This window comes from Centroberyx affinis, unplaced genomic scaffold (genome assembly GCF_046629955.1).
Source record: "Centroberyx affinis isolate AG114_WGS23_722 - 3 ecotype Tasmania unplaced genomic scaffold, CSIRO-AGI_Caff_v1 ptg004772l_1, whole genome shotgun sequence".
Lineage (NCBI taxonomy): Eukaryota > Metazoa > Chordata > Actinopteri > Beryciformes > Berycidae > Centroberyx > Centroberyx affinis.
The window spans coordinates 269,027-285,135 of record NW_027282316.1 but is presented as its reverse complement, the minus strand read 5'-3'; the positions used below and the strand labels follow the sequence as shown (position 1 = coordinate 285,135).

The 16,109-nt window shown below is 40.9% G+C and overlaps 1 protein-coding gene across 1 annotated transcript in view; it reads right to left on the bottom strand.

The window, feature by feature from the left end:
- Positions 1–655: 655 nt before the first annotated feature.
- The window catches only part of creb3l1 (cAMP responsive element binding protein 3-like 1), a 41,976-nt gene continuing 26,522 nt past the window's right edge, over positions 656–16,109 (bottom strand). Inside the window, exons 4-13 of the mRNA XM_071545113.1 lie at positions 15,460–15,614; positions 14,765–14,846; positions 14,120–14,313; positions 13,751–13,897; positions 12,668–12,726; positions 8,745–8,813; positions 3,848–3,950; positions 2,829–3,027; positions 950–1,109; positions 656–814 (exon numbers count right to left, since the gene is read on the bottom strand). Of these exons, the coding sequence (XP_071401214.1) occupies positions 778–814; positions 950–1,109; positions 2,829–3,027; positions 3,848–3,950; positions 8,745–8,813; positions 12,668–12,726; positions 13,751–13,897; positions 14,120–14,313; positions 14,765–14,846; positions 15,460–15,614 (1,205 nt within the window). The 3' untranslated portion in view covers positions 656–777. The remainder of the gene's footprint in view (positions 815–949; positions 1,110–2,828; positions 3,028–3,847; positions 3,951–8,744; positions 8,814–12,667; positions 12,727–13,750; positions 13,898–14,119; positions 14,314–14,764; positions 14,847–15,459; positions 15,615–16,109) is intronic.

The following is a 16,109-nucleotide window of genomic DNA, read 5'->3' as shown; positions in this document are numbered from 1 at the left end:
GGTTCTCAACGTGGGGTCCAGGGACCACCAGGGGTCCTTGAGGAGGTTCCAGGGGGTCCCCAGCAAATGGATGAATTGTTAAACTTCTTCACCATTATTTAATTTACAAGAAGTTAACACAGTTATAGAATGTAGAAGAATGACTGTTTTGATCATAGTTTCTCTGTTATCTCTCTACCTACAATAGAGGATAGTCTTGGAATTCTGGACAAAATCATATTTAACAGTAAAAATATTCTCAGATTTGGATCCGAGAGACAAAATCAAATGGGGGTCCGTGGCCCTAATGTGTACTGAATTTGCGGTCCTTGGTATGAACAAGGTTGAGAATCACTGTTTTAAATGATCAAATATCTTCATCAATACATGAAAATTTGCAATAGGATGGCCCCTTTAAAATCAAGTATAGCCAGGTGATTGTTGGTGTGGGTAGGTCTGTTTAGGCAGGTAATTGAACTACCAGGTACAGGCAGGATACAGGATGTGTCCACATGCTACGGGAAGATGGGAAGAGTGCAGTCTCTCTTGTCTTTTCTCGGAGGAGAGTAGAGATGATTATGGTTGGATGAAGGACTTGAGTCTCCTGTGGTGGCGGCTGTTGGTGCTGGAAGCTGCATTAGTTGGCAGGATAATGTAGGCACATATTTTGGTCCAGTTGGATATGGTGGTAGGAAGGTAGGTGGATCACACGCCTGCTGGGCTGAGGAGTCTGGAGGGTTTGGGGCTGTTTTAGGGGTCGGAGGTGAGAGGTCACGGGAAGAGGGGTAGAGGTGTCTGTCAGAAAACCTCTGAGACTCCTTCTGGTTGTGTTTCTCTAGGGAGAGGAGGAAGGAAGTCAGTTCACAACTACATTGAGAGGACAATAAACGTGTATTAGACAAAAAAATGATGAAAATACCCTAAAATATATACCCTGAAAAGCTGCTACAAAATGCGTGTTTGTGCTTACCTCTGGTGGATCTTGGTTTGGTTGCTATGGGCGTCGCCTACATAGCGGCTCGTCTGGATGTGGGAGTGGCTTTCTGACTGTAGCCCCTCCCCCTCTGATGTCACAAAGCTCTCCTCCAATGGGGCGCCTTCGTTGTAGAAGAGCAGGCTGCGGGAACGGACTGCAACACACACACACACACACAAACAGAAAGACACACTATAAGGTTCAAAGCAGTAAGCTACCTGCAATGCCTTCTAATCAAGTAACTCTATTTGACATCTCATTAAACATGTTTGGAAAGTACTAGTTTTGTTTTCAAGTGCAATCAAATCTATAAATTAATTGAGCTCATGATTGTTTTGATGGATTTTGCATTCTGCGTATGTCAGAGAAAGTTTAACATGAAGAGGAAGCTAAGGCATCAGACATAACATAGGACAGTGTTGTGGAGAGAGAGAATGAGTAAGAAACAGATGAAGAGACTGAGCAACAGAGTGATGAGATGATGTCGAAGAGAGAGAAAGAGAGAGAGAGAGATTCGGAAAGACAGAAATAGAGGGAGGAGCCATCACCAGCCTGCCAGTGCCAACATACAACTGGACTGTACCACACTGCTATCTGATTTTTACCTTGTCTGCCATTCAACCACACTACACTATTGTCCTTATTAAAGTGTGCTCATTAACCTGTTTTTGTTGTTTGATCTCCAAGGTAATTATAGTAAGAGATTCATATATTTGTCAGGATTTTTTAAAATTGTATTCCCACTTTTGTTAGGGAGTTAGGCTATGGTGTTTTTAACACCATAACACCTACGTTACATGTGTCTAATGCCTGGGTCTCCATCGTAAGTCTGTGGAAAGCCAACATTACACCTAGCTACATGTGTCTAACGCCTGGGTCTCCATCATAAGTCTGTAGAAAGCCAACATTACACCTAGCTACATGTGTCTAACGCCTGGGTCTCCATCATAAGTCTGTAGAAAGCCAACATTACACCTAGCTACATGTGTCTAATGCCTGGGTCTCCATCTCTGTAGAAAGCCAACATTACACCAACGTTACACGTGTCTAACGCCTGGGTCTCCATCGTAAGTCTGTAGAAAGTCAACATTACACTAACGTACAACGCCTGGGTCTCCAATGTAAGTCTGTAGAAAGCCAACATTACACCTAGCTAAATGTGTCTAACACCTGGGTCTCCATCGTAAGTCTGTAGAAAGCCAACATAACACCAACGTTGCACGATAACGCCTGGGTCTCCAATAGAAGTCTGTAGAAAGCCAACATTAAACCTAGCTACATGTGTCTAACGCCTGGGTCTCCATCGTAACTCTGTAGAAAGCCAACATTACACCTAGCTCCATGTGTCTAACGCCTGGGTCTCCATCGTAACTCTGTAGAAAGCCAACATTACACCAACGTTACACGTGTCTAACATGTGACAAGTATGACAGCATTTCAGTAATTAGAATGGCCAGCTAGCATGGTAGTTAGCTAGCTTTTGGAATCGTAATTTGGCGGTTAGATATTATGCCAAATGTGTCATTGAGGACATAAGAACGCACAAGAACGCAAACTGAGGACTGTCTTTTTCTCAACTCAAAAATCCCTTGCTTCACTATAGCTAGCACAATTGCTGTCGAAAGGCATTCTGGGAAACGTAGGAACTCGCTAACTACAAGTAGACGAGGCAGGTTGAGGGAAAGCGGGTACACCAAAAAAACGTAAATGACAACACTTAAACACAAAAGACCTGGATGCATCGAACATCACAAAATCATGATATATAACAGTATAAGAGTATCTGAGGGGGGATTTTTCCTTCAATAACATGACCCGTCAATCATAATGTTCAGTGATATGTTACGTAGATAGAACATATTCATAGACCTACCCTGACTGGTGGTGTAGAGGTCCCCCGATGGGAGAAGAGGAGAGGAGGAGGAGGAGGAGGAGGAGGAGGAGGAGGAGGAGGAGGAGGAAGAGGAAGAGGAAGAGGAGGAGGAGGAAGAGGAGGAGTGAGTGAGGAAGGAGAGGGGAGAGAGGCAGGGAGAGAAGGAGCCCAACACCAGGACAAAACACAGCGCCATCATCTGGACAGAGAGAGGAATGAAACACTTCAAATAAGAATAATAACACTACTGCTACTGCTACTACTACTATTGGAGAAGCTAAATATCAAATTTCAGAAATATCTACAGATATTTAGGCATATAAAGACAATCAGTTTTGAACTTAGACATGAACAAGAAGTGCAAACCCTTAGAATGCATTTTGGGCATCCATAGTGAATAAATCTAATATATCTGTGAGTCACAATATTGGCTGATCAAAGGAAAGTAAGACCTAAAAAGTACCTAAAAAAAACAACTTTAAAACTTAAATTTAAACAATACAAATTAATTATATTTGTTATTGATTCTAATGGTGATTGGAGGTTTTGGTCATATACTCTCCGGAACTGGATACAGTTACATTAATAATACAGTTAATAATGCTAATAATGTTCATCAATGTATGCACTTGTCTCTCAACTCAACTCAACTCAACTTTATTTATATAGCACCTTTCATACAAGCATGCAGCCCAAAGTGCTTCACATAGCAAAATTACAACAATAAAACAATACAATGTTAAAAAATCAATAAATAAGAGTAAAATAAAATAAAAATACAATAAAATAATCACCAGGGATAAAAATAAAGTAAAACCAATGATTTACGGCTATAACATTACTCCAAATTAAAAGCCAGATTAAAAAGATAGGTCTTTAATTTCCTTTTAAAAATACCGAGAGAGCTTGCCATTCTAATATCCAGAGGCAGTGAGTTCCACCGTATATCCATATGCATGTGTATGCATACATATTTGCGTGTGCATGTGTGTGTGTGTGCGTGTGTGTGTGTTAGTTACCATGAGGCATGTCCCAGTTTGAGTTGAGGCCATTTTACAAGACCGAGGAACAACCTTCCCCGAGACCAACGACTGAAGCTTCTGCAGCTGCTGTAAGAGAGACCTACAGAGAGAGAAACGGGTAGAGAGAGAGAGACAGAATGAAAGAGAGAGAAATGGAGAGGAGGTAGTGGAATAGATAGAGAGGAAGAGAGAGGATGCAAGAGAGAAGAACCAAAGACAAAAAAAAAGAAAAGAAATAATCATTAATCCCTTGGGTAATGCAAACTACTGAAATTGCCATCTGCTATTGGCTGATCTTGGGGACAAGGCATGTCAGATTACTGAAAATATAATCATAATGTGGCAATGATAATGTGATAAGTGCCTGATGAGCAAAATAAGAGTAACATTAACACCTCATGCCACTGCAATCAGTTTTAATAGTCTGCCTGACTTGGCTCAGGTCAGTTTAGTTCACTTCTAAAAAAAACAGCGAATCAGGACATGATATATGTAATTACACAATACAGGGCTCCCTAGTGTGTGTGTGTGTGTGTGTGTGTGTGTGAGAGAGAGAGAGAGAGAGAGAGAGAGAGAGAGAGTGTGCATGCCTTGCCTCCCCACCCACCACTAACTACAGTATGCTCTGAACATATATAGCCATCTGAAACCACAAGAACACTCACACTCACTCACTCACTCAGTCACTCACACACACATAGTTGCTTTCACTAAGGTCTTCCAAACTAAAATGTAACATGTCTCTAAAGAGAATTTCCTGTCTTCTCTTCTCGTTCTCAGCATTGGATTGCACTGTAACTCTGAACTGAGTCCCCTGATTTTACTGGTTTCCTGTCGGTCTGGATGAGACCTGGCAACCCAAACTAGTTTTAGTTTTAGATTAACGTCTAGCAGATTCCCGTAGTCCAGGAGATACAGTAGAATGTGAAGAGCAGGGATCTGATAGTATTAACTATAGAGTAGAGTGGAGTTGGGACAGAGTATACCAGTGAAACCAGTAGAATAGAGTATACCAGTAGGATCTGGAGAGCAGGGTTCTACTGGTATTAACTGTCAGGAGCTGTAAGGAGGGACTGTGACCACTAGGTGGAGACAGAGAACCAGTTACTGCAGAACAGGCTGTCAACCAGTCAGTCACTTGGTCAGTCAGTAATCAGTCAGTAAACCAGTCAATCAGTTGGTAATCCAATCAGCAAATCGGACTGTCAGTTATTTAGTCAGTTAAGCAGTAATCCAGCCAGGCAGAATCAACCAATCAGAGTCAGTACAGCAGTCAGCCAGTCAGTTTGTCATTTATTCAAGTGGGTGATAAGCCAGTCAGTCAATTAGTAAACCAGTCAACCAGTTTCTCAGTAAGTTAGGCAGTCGACCAGTCAAACAGGGAGTAAACCACTAAGTCAGCCTCTTAGCCAGTCTCTAAACCAGTCAGTCAGTCAGTAAACCAGTAAGTACATCCAATGTTTCAAATCTTCATGTTGATGTCGGTCTCACGCCCTAGCATGCAGCATTTAGCTTACACACACACACACACACACACTCACACACACTCAACAGCCAGACTGTGAGTTGACAGCTGTAATAACTTTATATGGGATGATACTAACCCGGCATAACCACCAACATACATACTCACACACAGGTCTTTGATGTGAATCCCACAGTGATTTACTGCGCGAGTTATTAACGCTTAAAATATACTGGCTACAGACATGCTGGGAGACTGTGTGTGTGTGTGTGTGTGTGTGTGTGTGTGTGTGTGTGTGTGTAAAAATCATTCCCACAAGAATAGGAAAACGGAGAGAAGCGGTCACTTGGGAAGGACCGTTTTATGGAGCTCATTAGGATCAAGGGTTTGTTTTCGGTCGGGCTCGAGGTTGGAATTAGGGTTAAGGTTAAAAAGATACCGTGACATTTTGGATTTTTCGTTCTCGGTATTCTTCCTCACCGCACCGCACACACCAGTCAAAATGATGGGATGAAGTTTTTGCTCTGGTCGAAAGTGGCTGCTTGCAGTAAGTGGTACCAGTTCTTACAATAGTTGTGTTTCCATACCAGAGGAACCTGGCTATCGTCCACTCTTAAAGTCTTGTTCAGGTTAAGCTGCTTACATGAAGCTCTGATACCGTGTGATTGAGTCTCTCTGTTGCCCTGAATGGACCAGTTAACAGAATATTCCCCCTCCATCTTTAACTGAGCAATAGTGGTTTACTTCTAATACAGGGGAAACAAATGATGATCCCACCTCAGATAGTTCCTGGCTACATCAGCTATATTAACATAAAGGAAGAAGCCACCCTAAAACACTTCAAAAACAGCTATTGGTCATGCAATCTCGGAACCCATCGTCTATTGGTCTGACGACGATTAGACTCTATTGGCAACGACCAATATTTCAGGGTTTCCGGTGTAGCCAGCAGACATCTGGCTCCAAGACTTCCTCTTCTGTGTGCCGGTCATTGTTTACAGTCCGATTAGCAACTTGAGACGCGAGAATGGAGTCGGAGTTGAGAGACGACTTCTCATATGCAGATATCTGTTTATAGAGATTAGCCGAAATGTCGTCTGGACCTAAAAAACTTGTGAAACAATCCGGTCGTAGACGTAGAAGTCTTGGCCCGGATGTCCGCTGGCTACACCGGAAACCCCGAAATATTGGCCGTTGCCCCCAAAATCGAATCGTCGTCAGAACGATAGACGATGGGTTCCGAGATTGTTGGTCATGTAACTTGCATTCCTGGGTCCATTTTGGTTTTTAGTGGTGTATTTTTGTTTTTCCCAGGGATAAATGGCCACATCTCGACAATGCGTCGTCATGTTGAGATATGTCCAACTATAATGAAGTTTGAATGTTTAAGTGATCTAAAACATCAGCGGTAAACGTCAGGTTTTGGTGTCAGTCCCTCAGAATCAAAAAGCGAGGGCTTCTTTCTAGAGCCACCGTTATGCACCAAGAGACGTTCAACAATCATACAGGGAGAAATCCATCGTAGAAGAGGAGAGAGACCAATTTCTCTACCGATGATAGCCTCAATAGAACAGAATGCAATGCCGTCATAAGACTTTGAGTTTTGAGTAAGGGGCGCGTGTTATTCTTTGAAATACAGGAAATCAATAACAAAAAAAAAAATATTACACCACTTCAGGGAGTGTAGCATTAATCTAGTCAATTTTAAAGCATAAATCCAGCCATTTTCAACCTGGATCATGGGTTCCCCATCTTTTTCCATTATATTGATTGATTCCGACCAAAATAACACATAAATAACATAAGTCTTGCATGCCTGGGTGTGGCTCTTAATACAGTCCTATAGAGCAGTGGTTCTCAACGTGGGGTCCGGGGACCACCAGGGGTCCTTGAGGGGATTCCAGGGGGTCCCCAGCAAATTGATGAATTGTTAAACTTCAGCGGTATTTCATTTACAAGAAGTTATCACAGAGAATGTAGAAGAATGACTGTTCTGATCATAGTTTCTCTGTTATCTCTCTACCTACAATAAAGATAGTCAGGGAATTCTGGAGAAAATCACGTTTAACAATAAAAATATTCTCAGATTTGGGTCTGAGGGACAAAATCTCATCAAATGGGGGTCTGTGGCTCTAATGTGGACTAAATTAGGGTCTTTGATATGAAAAAGGTTGAGAATCACTGCTACAGAGCCAATAGACACTCCAAAAATCAACCCAAAAGCATCCAAAGCATGTCTTTTATGACACTGATTGTTCACTTTGTCATGAGACACATCCGTAAAAAGACGTAAATGAAAATGATCTCAAATCATGCCTCTCTTGTACAGTTCTGATGCTACCCTGGCTGTTGCATTAGCGCTTCCTTGGCTGTTCTTTGCTGAATGGCTGCGACTGCCTGTCTAAAGCTGTCAGGTCATGGATAAACATCTTATCACTTGCTGCCATTTGGAGCCGCCAATGTGCGAAGTTGCCTAGTCTATCTTTAAAGTGAAACGTTATCTTGTCTTATGATTATAATAGGGATCTCAACCCTAGGAATCCCTGCATTAATTGAAGGAAACAAAAAAAAATACTGCCTGTTTACTACTGGACCTCTAACTTGCAAGAAAAAAGTAAATTTAAAATGTTTCCAAAAGCCAAATTTAAGACGTTTTCAGCTATTTTTAATGCTATGTGGAGCCTGTTTCTGAACATAGATAATGAAAGCAGATACGATGCATATTGAATTACTAACCCTGTTATGTATTGATCTGATTGATATGAAGAGGGGACATGCAGCACTAAGAAACCTGTCATTACATGGTGAAAAAATAGAACCTCTAATTGGATTTAAGACATTTCAGTGCTTTCAAAGGGCTTAAATTTAGATGATTTATTTTAAGACTTTGTCAGACTTTTTAAAGATCTGCGGATACCCTGGAGTTTGTATGAGAATCAGTTTGCTGCGTGCTGACTCATGTTTCCTGGTTTTTGCCAACTCATTGTTCCTCTGTGGGTGGTTTAACATGGTGTGTCATAGAGCAGCTACAGTCATCAATGCTGTGTGTGTGTGTGTGTGTGTGTGTGTGTGCGCGTGCGGTGGGAAGGGAGGGGGCTCGCTTCCATGATGAAAGCTACTGTTAACCTTCAGCTTTAATGACAGGCTGAGGCTTGCTCCCACAGACAGACAGACGTACAGACACACAGACACCAGCCCCCCTCCCCCAACCCCACCCCAGGATAATAGCAGACTGGTTTTGATATTGTTATAATAACAGAGAAGGCAAACTTGAGCTTGGTGAGTACACACTCTGGACCAGATAAATCCTCGTTTTCTTCAGATTCCCATATCTGTGGTGGCCGACGAGTGCAAACGCAACCCAAAGCGAATACATTAGCCCGTATATTGAAACCTGTGAAATTGTCAGATTAAAATTCAAAGACTCACCTGTTGGCAGTCTCCAAGTTTTCTACTTTCCTCCACAGGTCGCTGTTTTCTGACGTATAGCTCTCCACCCTGTAACACACACACACACACACCTCGGTCAACCTCTTAGTTTGGCAAATACATTTACACATATTGTTACTTTGATGATAAATATCATCATTAGCTCTGGTTCCATCCAACTGTCAAACAAATTTAAACTTGAAACGTGAATTAGGAGCGTTTCCATTATCTGGGTTGAAATAGGCTTCCTGAATGTAAAAAAAAACACATTCAGTTTTGAAAGTACTGATTAATATTGATTAGTATTGGGCAACTTGTTATTCCTCTTTAGTGACAGCTAAGGTTGACATATTAAAAAAAAATAGTAAAAAATGAGGAAATGTTATTGAATTTTGTCATTTCCATTCATCTTTTTCGAATTTGATACATCATAGTTTCATAAAAATACTTGGATGGAAACATAGCTAGAGATAGGAAAAAGGAGACAGACAGCTCTCGATTCGACCTCCCATCCCCGGTTCTCTTTCTCCCTCTCTCTGTCATCATTTGCTAATCCTTTTGATCTCTTTTATCAACTAGGCCTCCTGCTGATCTCTTACTCTCTTACTTGTCTCCTAATCCTCCTAATCTCCTCCTATGTTTAGCTTTAATCTGGTTCATTCGTACACATTTCATTCAGCAGCTCGTCATCCTGCTGTTTTCTCTCTCGAGGACTGTCTAATAATCCTGTCCTCATCTCCGGAAAAGACACAGGAAACAAAGAGGATGTAGTGAAAGAGAGGGATTTCTATTTTTTGCAGACCTCCTGTTATCGCTGTTCACGATATATTAATTCAGTTCATAGTGCTTTACTGGCATGAGGAAACTAATCTGACCCTACATTCAGAGTGGAAATTAGAGTGGTAGCAAGTTTGATGGCTTGACTTGAAGAATCAGCAGTGAAATTCTGAGCATGCAAGCAGGCTGCAAGCAGGTTTCTATAGTCCCATTATGATTAGTGGTTTTGGTTGACATCTTTCTTTAGTCCCATTATGATTATTGGTTTTGGTTGACATCTTTCTATAGTCCAGTCATTATGATTAGTGGTTTTGGTTGAAATCTTCCTATAGTCCCTTTATGATTAGTGGTTTTGGTTGACAGCTTTCTATAGTCCCATTATGATTATTGGTTTTGGTTGACATCTTTCTATAGTCCAGTCATTATGATTAGTGGTTTTGGTTGAAATCTTCCTATAGTCCCTTTATGATTAGTGGTTTTGGTTGACATCTATCTATAGTCCAGTCATTATGATTAGTGGTTTTGGTTGAAATCTTCCTATAGTCCCTTTATGATTAGTGGTTTTGGTTGACATCTTTCTATATTCCAGCCATTATGATTGGTGGTTTTGGTAGACATCTTTCTATAGTCCAGTCATTATGATTAGTGGTTTTGGTTGAAATCTTCCTATAGTCCCTTTATGATTAGTGGTTTTGGTTGACATCTTTCTATAGTCCAGTCATTATGATTAGTGGTTTTGGTTGACATCTTTCTATAGTCCAGCCATTATGATTAGTGGTTTTGGTTGACATCTTTCTATAGTCCAGCCATTATGATTAGTGGTTTTGGTTGACATCTTTCTATAGTCCAGTCATTATGATTAGTGGTTTTGGTTGACATCTTTCCATAGTCCCATTATGATTAGTGGTTTTGGTTGACATCTTTCTTTAGTCCCATTATGATTAGTGGTTTTGGTTGACATCTTTCTATAGTCCCTTTATGATTAGTGGTTTTGGTTGACATCTTTCTATAGTCCAGTCATTATGATTAGTGGTTTTGGTTGAAATCTTCCTATAGTCTTCCTATAGTGATGAGACAGTGTAGACTAGATGAAACTGTGCTTCAGCGTTATATTTTTTATTCTGTCCTGCTGCTTTTTAATCCTCTAGCGTCAGGCTTGGCAGCAGCACCACCAGTGTCTTCTTTGGGGAATCTAGCTTTTATAAACTTTTTTGTCAGATGTCATTGGCCAGTGTAACTGGTCAAAAATACCCAATGGACATGGTGGGGGGAGAAATTTCCAGGCACCTGGATACAGTTCTGCTTGCTCATCGTGCTCTGTTTGCCTTTGCATTGCATCCACACCGACTCAACATTATTTTTTTGTGTTCTGTTTGAATGTAGAGGGCTTGCTCTTCCTCATCTTGCTCTGTTTGCCTTTTCATAAATACACACCAACTCAACATTATTTTTTTGTGTTCTGTTTGAATGTAGAGGGCTTGCTCTTCCTCATCTTGCTCTGTTCGCCTTTTCATACATTCACACCAACTCAACATTATTTTTTGTGATCTGTCTGAACGTAGGTGACATCATGAAAGCAGAACCACATTTCTCTCTCTTTCACCCTACCAGGGGATGATTTGAGTTTGACCCATGTGTTCAGCAGGTTGTTGGAGTCCTGCCATAGAGAGGAATGGACAGAACGATGAAGGAGAGGAGAGAGAAGAGACACTGGCCCATATTCATACAACTCAGTGTTAATGACGCAGTAGTGGGAACCATGGCGGTAGGCGTTTTCCCTATTCATAAACAGGGTTTAGCACCTAGTTTTACTGCTTGCAATATGTTGGCACCACCGTCTGCTTTCCGAGCATTTGCATGTCCCCTAAAGCAATTCATAGAAGCTGTGCAAAAAGATAAGAGTTCCAACTTGTGATTATCTACGTTAAAATAATTTTCATTAATAAAAATATCTCTTAAAGCTATATTTTGTCAATGTGTTTCAGTGCTGCCCTTGGAAAGAGGTGTTAGTGGTTAATACATTTTGCATTGTGTGACACAGCCTCTTCTCTTAATATACAGAGTTCTGATGGCAAGAACTTCTGCTTTCTTTACCTTTCTGACATATCTAGTTTGCGCTCCATTGTGCTGGCACATGGGTGTGGATGGGGGGGGGGGGGGGGGGGGGTTAATATACAACGCTTCATTTACATATTGATTTTCAGGGTTAGGGTTGGACAATAATGCTGATAAAGTGTCTCTGCAGCAGTAGCCAACGCCATGGTAACTTTATGAATCAGATCAGATTTGCTGTTTCTGCTGAATTTTATGAATATGGGCCACGAGAAGGAGGAAGGAGACAGAGTGAGGGAGGAGAAGAGAAGGAGTATACTATTTTATGAGTGCTGATATAATACATCAGCTAGCATTGAGTTCTTAAAAGCATGGTCATCAGGCATAATGAGTGCATTATAATTCCTTGTGAATATCCTTACAAAGCACTAAATATGGTAGTCATAGAAAGGGTTAGGCTTATTTTCAGTGGCATATTTAAACGGTCAAATCTCCCTTTACAATGTCACTTATTTATGAAAAATACCACACAAGCAGCAAGTGTTGCCACCCATTAAACTCGAACTTGGCCATTTCAACACTACTGAAAAGACATGGTTAATTTCTGTACTGTTTTTGACTGGAAACTGATCATTTCAGCACTGATACATCTGATTGATTTTGTGATAAGGTAATGTCAGCTAACCATAGTATCACCTAACCATCACTGTCTTGTTAACTCATCTGGTTTGCATCTAGTAGGCTAGAAGCTAGCGTGGCTAGTAGTTGCATATGTTAACATTAACATCAATTGATGAGCCTGCTGGCTAGTTAGCTAGCTAACAGTTTGTTCAGGTTAACTGAGCTGACTCTTCTCAAGCTACAGCTCAGAGTGTTTTGGAGTAGAGACTAGGGCTAAAGACAAGACAGTTTACTGTGTCACAGTAACCTACATTTGGAAACAAATCCATGTCAGTCCAGGGGAAAGTTCAAAGAATAGGAGGAACTACAAATAGAGAACAGGGTTTGGAAATCAAGATGGACCCAGATAGTCAGGTAAACCAACAGAAAGGAGGAGTAGAAAAGGGAGACAACGATTTCTTTCTCAGTCTTACTTTTTCTCCAGACATTCCACATACTCTTTCTTTTTCCTCCGACTCTCCTGAGCTGAGATCTGGATGGAAAAGACAGACAGACATTGAGAGAAAGATAGATAGACCAATCATATTTAAGCCAAAATCTGTAATCCAGTTAAACAAAAAAAGTTTCCAAATGTCAAACCATGGCTTTGGAGATATTTTTTTTTCCATTCAAAATGTTTGGCAGAAGTCTTGACCACCTGTAACTGCTGAACATGAAGTGCTGCTTCAAATTTTGCAATTCATTTGCAACACATTTCTCTGAGTATAAACTGGGCTAATTACAAAGATCTTACACTTTCAATTTATTGCGACTCCTGTCTGTGGCCATTGGCTTAGTTAGGGACACAAAATTACACAAATTAAAATTGCCTATATCTGTCTTGTAAATTGACCTATCTGCCTAACTCCTTAGTTATCTGCATTATTTAAACTTCAGCTAGAAAACCATAGTTATCACTGTATCTTTTCTTTCATCTGAAACATTTTGGGGCCCTCTTATAATTGAAAAAAAAGTGTCTACCTACCTTTCTACCTATCTATGTAGTCTAGGGCTGCAACTAACGATTTTCTCTTTTCATTGTCGATTAATCTGTCGATTATTTTCTCCATTAATCGATTAGTTGTTTGCTCTATAAAATGTCAGAAAATGGTGAAAAATGTGGATCAGTGTTTCCCAAAGCCCAAGATGACGTCCTCAAATGTCTTGTTTTTGTCCACAACCCAAAGATATTCAGTTTACTGTCATAGAGGAGGAAAGAAACCAGAAAATATTCACATTTAAGAAGCTGGAATCCGAGAATTCTGACTTATTTTTCTTAAAAAATTACTCAAACCGATTAATTGATTATCAAAATAGTTGGCGATTAATTTAATAGTTGACAACTAATCGATTAATCGTTGCAGCTCTAATGTAGTCTACCTACCTGCCTACATACCCAATTACCTACCTATGCACCTAACTGTCTATCTACTTATCTAGCTATATATAGTATCTACCTACCAACCCACTTACCTACTTACGTATCTATCTGCCAATGTACCCACCTATCTACCCACCTTGTTTTTAATCTTTCGTCGGACTCTCTTCAGTGCCTTCTCTTCACTCTTGGTGAGAGGAAGTTTATTGGGTACTGGGTAACCCTCAGCAACCAGGGTCCTCTTCTCTTCTTCTGTCAGCAGGAGGGGTCCTGAACCCTGCAGCTTCTGGACAATGAAACAAATGCTTCCTCATCATCTAGAACCATTATCAACTGGTATTTTAATATGAGCCCTGCAATTGGTATTAGTTGGTTAGTCTAGGTTCAGTTAACCCCTTGTGTAGAACTTGGTTTAGATTAAATCAGTATGGAGAGGGAAGGAATGAAGAAGACAGCAGGAGAGGATAGGAGGACACAAGTAATGAGGAGAGGAGCTCCGTTTACTTACATGCGGCGCAGTGAGGAGAGGCGAGGAGGAGATGGCGGAGGAGGAGGAGGCGGAGGAGGCGCGACCTCCCGGCCTCTGCTGCGGCTGGGGGGAGGAGGGGGGCAGGAGGAGGTGGGGGGAGGAGGGAGGGAGGGAGCCGTCGCTGTCGCCGTGGTTACTGCTGGGAGGGGTGGGCGGAAGCTGCAGAGCGTCTTCTGAAGAGGAGGAGAGTTTAGTGTTAGCGCTTCTATCGTGGAGTTTGAGTTTGAGCTGTTAAAGTGAAATATGAACTGTTTCCTATGTATTAAGTGGCATTTGTGGACAGTGGACCTAAAAAACATTGCTGTTTCTTTCAAACCTGAGTAGAAATGAGTAAAAATAAGTCATATTATTGAGGCAAAAAACAGCCAAGTCATCCCAGCGCTTTCAATGGCATCAAATAGGCCATTTGATAGTAAAACCTGCATGCAGCTGAATGGCTGTTAATTTGCTGTTTTCTAGGTTGTGAGCAGATATGGTATCAGTTTAGACAAAGACCAGCTGGTGCACATTTCAGCTTATTTTGTGTGTGCGTGTGTGTGTGTGTGTGTGTGTGTGTGTGCGTGTGTGTGCGTGCGTGCGTGTGTGTGTGTGTGTGTGTGTGTGTGTGTGTGTGTGTGTGTGTACCGCTGGGCAGGCTGAGGTACTGTCCAATCTCTCTGGGTTCATCTTTAATAGCTACTGGCTTCATATCGTCATGATTATGCTCCTACAGAAACAACAGCAACATAAACAACAATATAAAAAAACATAACATTCACTATATACTGTATACATACTGATATTTTTATGTTAGATATACAGTAGTATACATTTCTTTTTTTCCCCCCGTTTTTTTGCATATAACATAATAAAAATTGGTAGATGCAGTTGAGATGTAGTTATTGTGCAGGAGAGGTCAGAAGCCATGGGCTTATATGGATTAAAACAATTATAGGCATAATATTTTCATACTGTCGGTAATCTGAACTCACTTTTTCTTTGCTTCAATAGTCCTACTGCTGTTAGTTTGCAAACTATAATAATGCTGTAATCCATACATTCCTGTGCTTCCCATTCATACATTCTACTTAACATGTTGAAATTGTCAGTTGTATATGTTTATATAACCCAAATTTGCAATATTCATATCATATTCTATGTTTATGTTTATATTCTATCTTTGCTGTATCCTATTAGTATGTGCTGTTGCAATGACTAATTTTCCCCACATGGATCTTAAAGTTTCTTCTTGCAAATAAAAATCTAAACAAGATCAATAACATCATCTGTAATGTTTTGTTGTTGTGTCTAAAGGGACGTGACTAGCTTACGACGCTTACCGTGTGTTTCCATGGTGATCCTCTGTGTGGGGGGGCGGGGTTTAACACGAGAGGTGGGCCATCCAGAGGGGGCGGATCTAACCTTTGACCCACATCGGGCTCCTCCTCTTTCACCAAGATGGCCGACAGGTCCTGGCTGAAACCCCACTCAAACTCTGCGGGAAAGACAGAGTACCATAAAGTTAAATTTACAAAGATTTTTTTTATGCTAGCCAGGTCAAACATCTCCATGTGCCGATTGTGACGTTCACTTGTCACACTGAACGAACAAAGACTGCCCATCATCATTTACGACTAAAGTTTTTTCATGTAATATATTTTTTAACATAGTTACGCAGACGATACAGAACTATATATTCCGCTGAAACTCAGTAACTTAAAGCAGTGGTTCTCAATGTTGGGTCCTCGGACCACCAGGGGTCCTTGAGGGGGTTCCAGGGGGTCCCCAGCAAATTGATGAATTGTTCTTCAGCATTATTTCATTTACAAGAAGTTAACACAGTTAGAGAATGTAGAAGAATGACTGTTTTGATCATAGTTTCACTGTTATCTCTCTACCTACAATACAGAGAGTCATGGGATTCTGGACAAAATCATATCTGACAATAACAATATTCTCAATTTTGGGTCCGAGAGACAAAATCTCATTG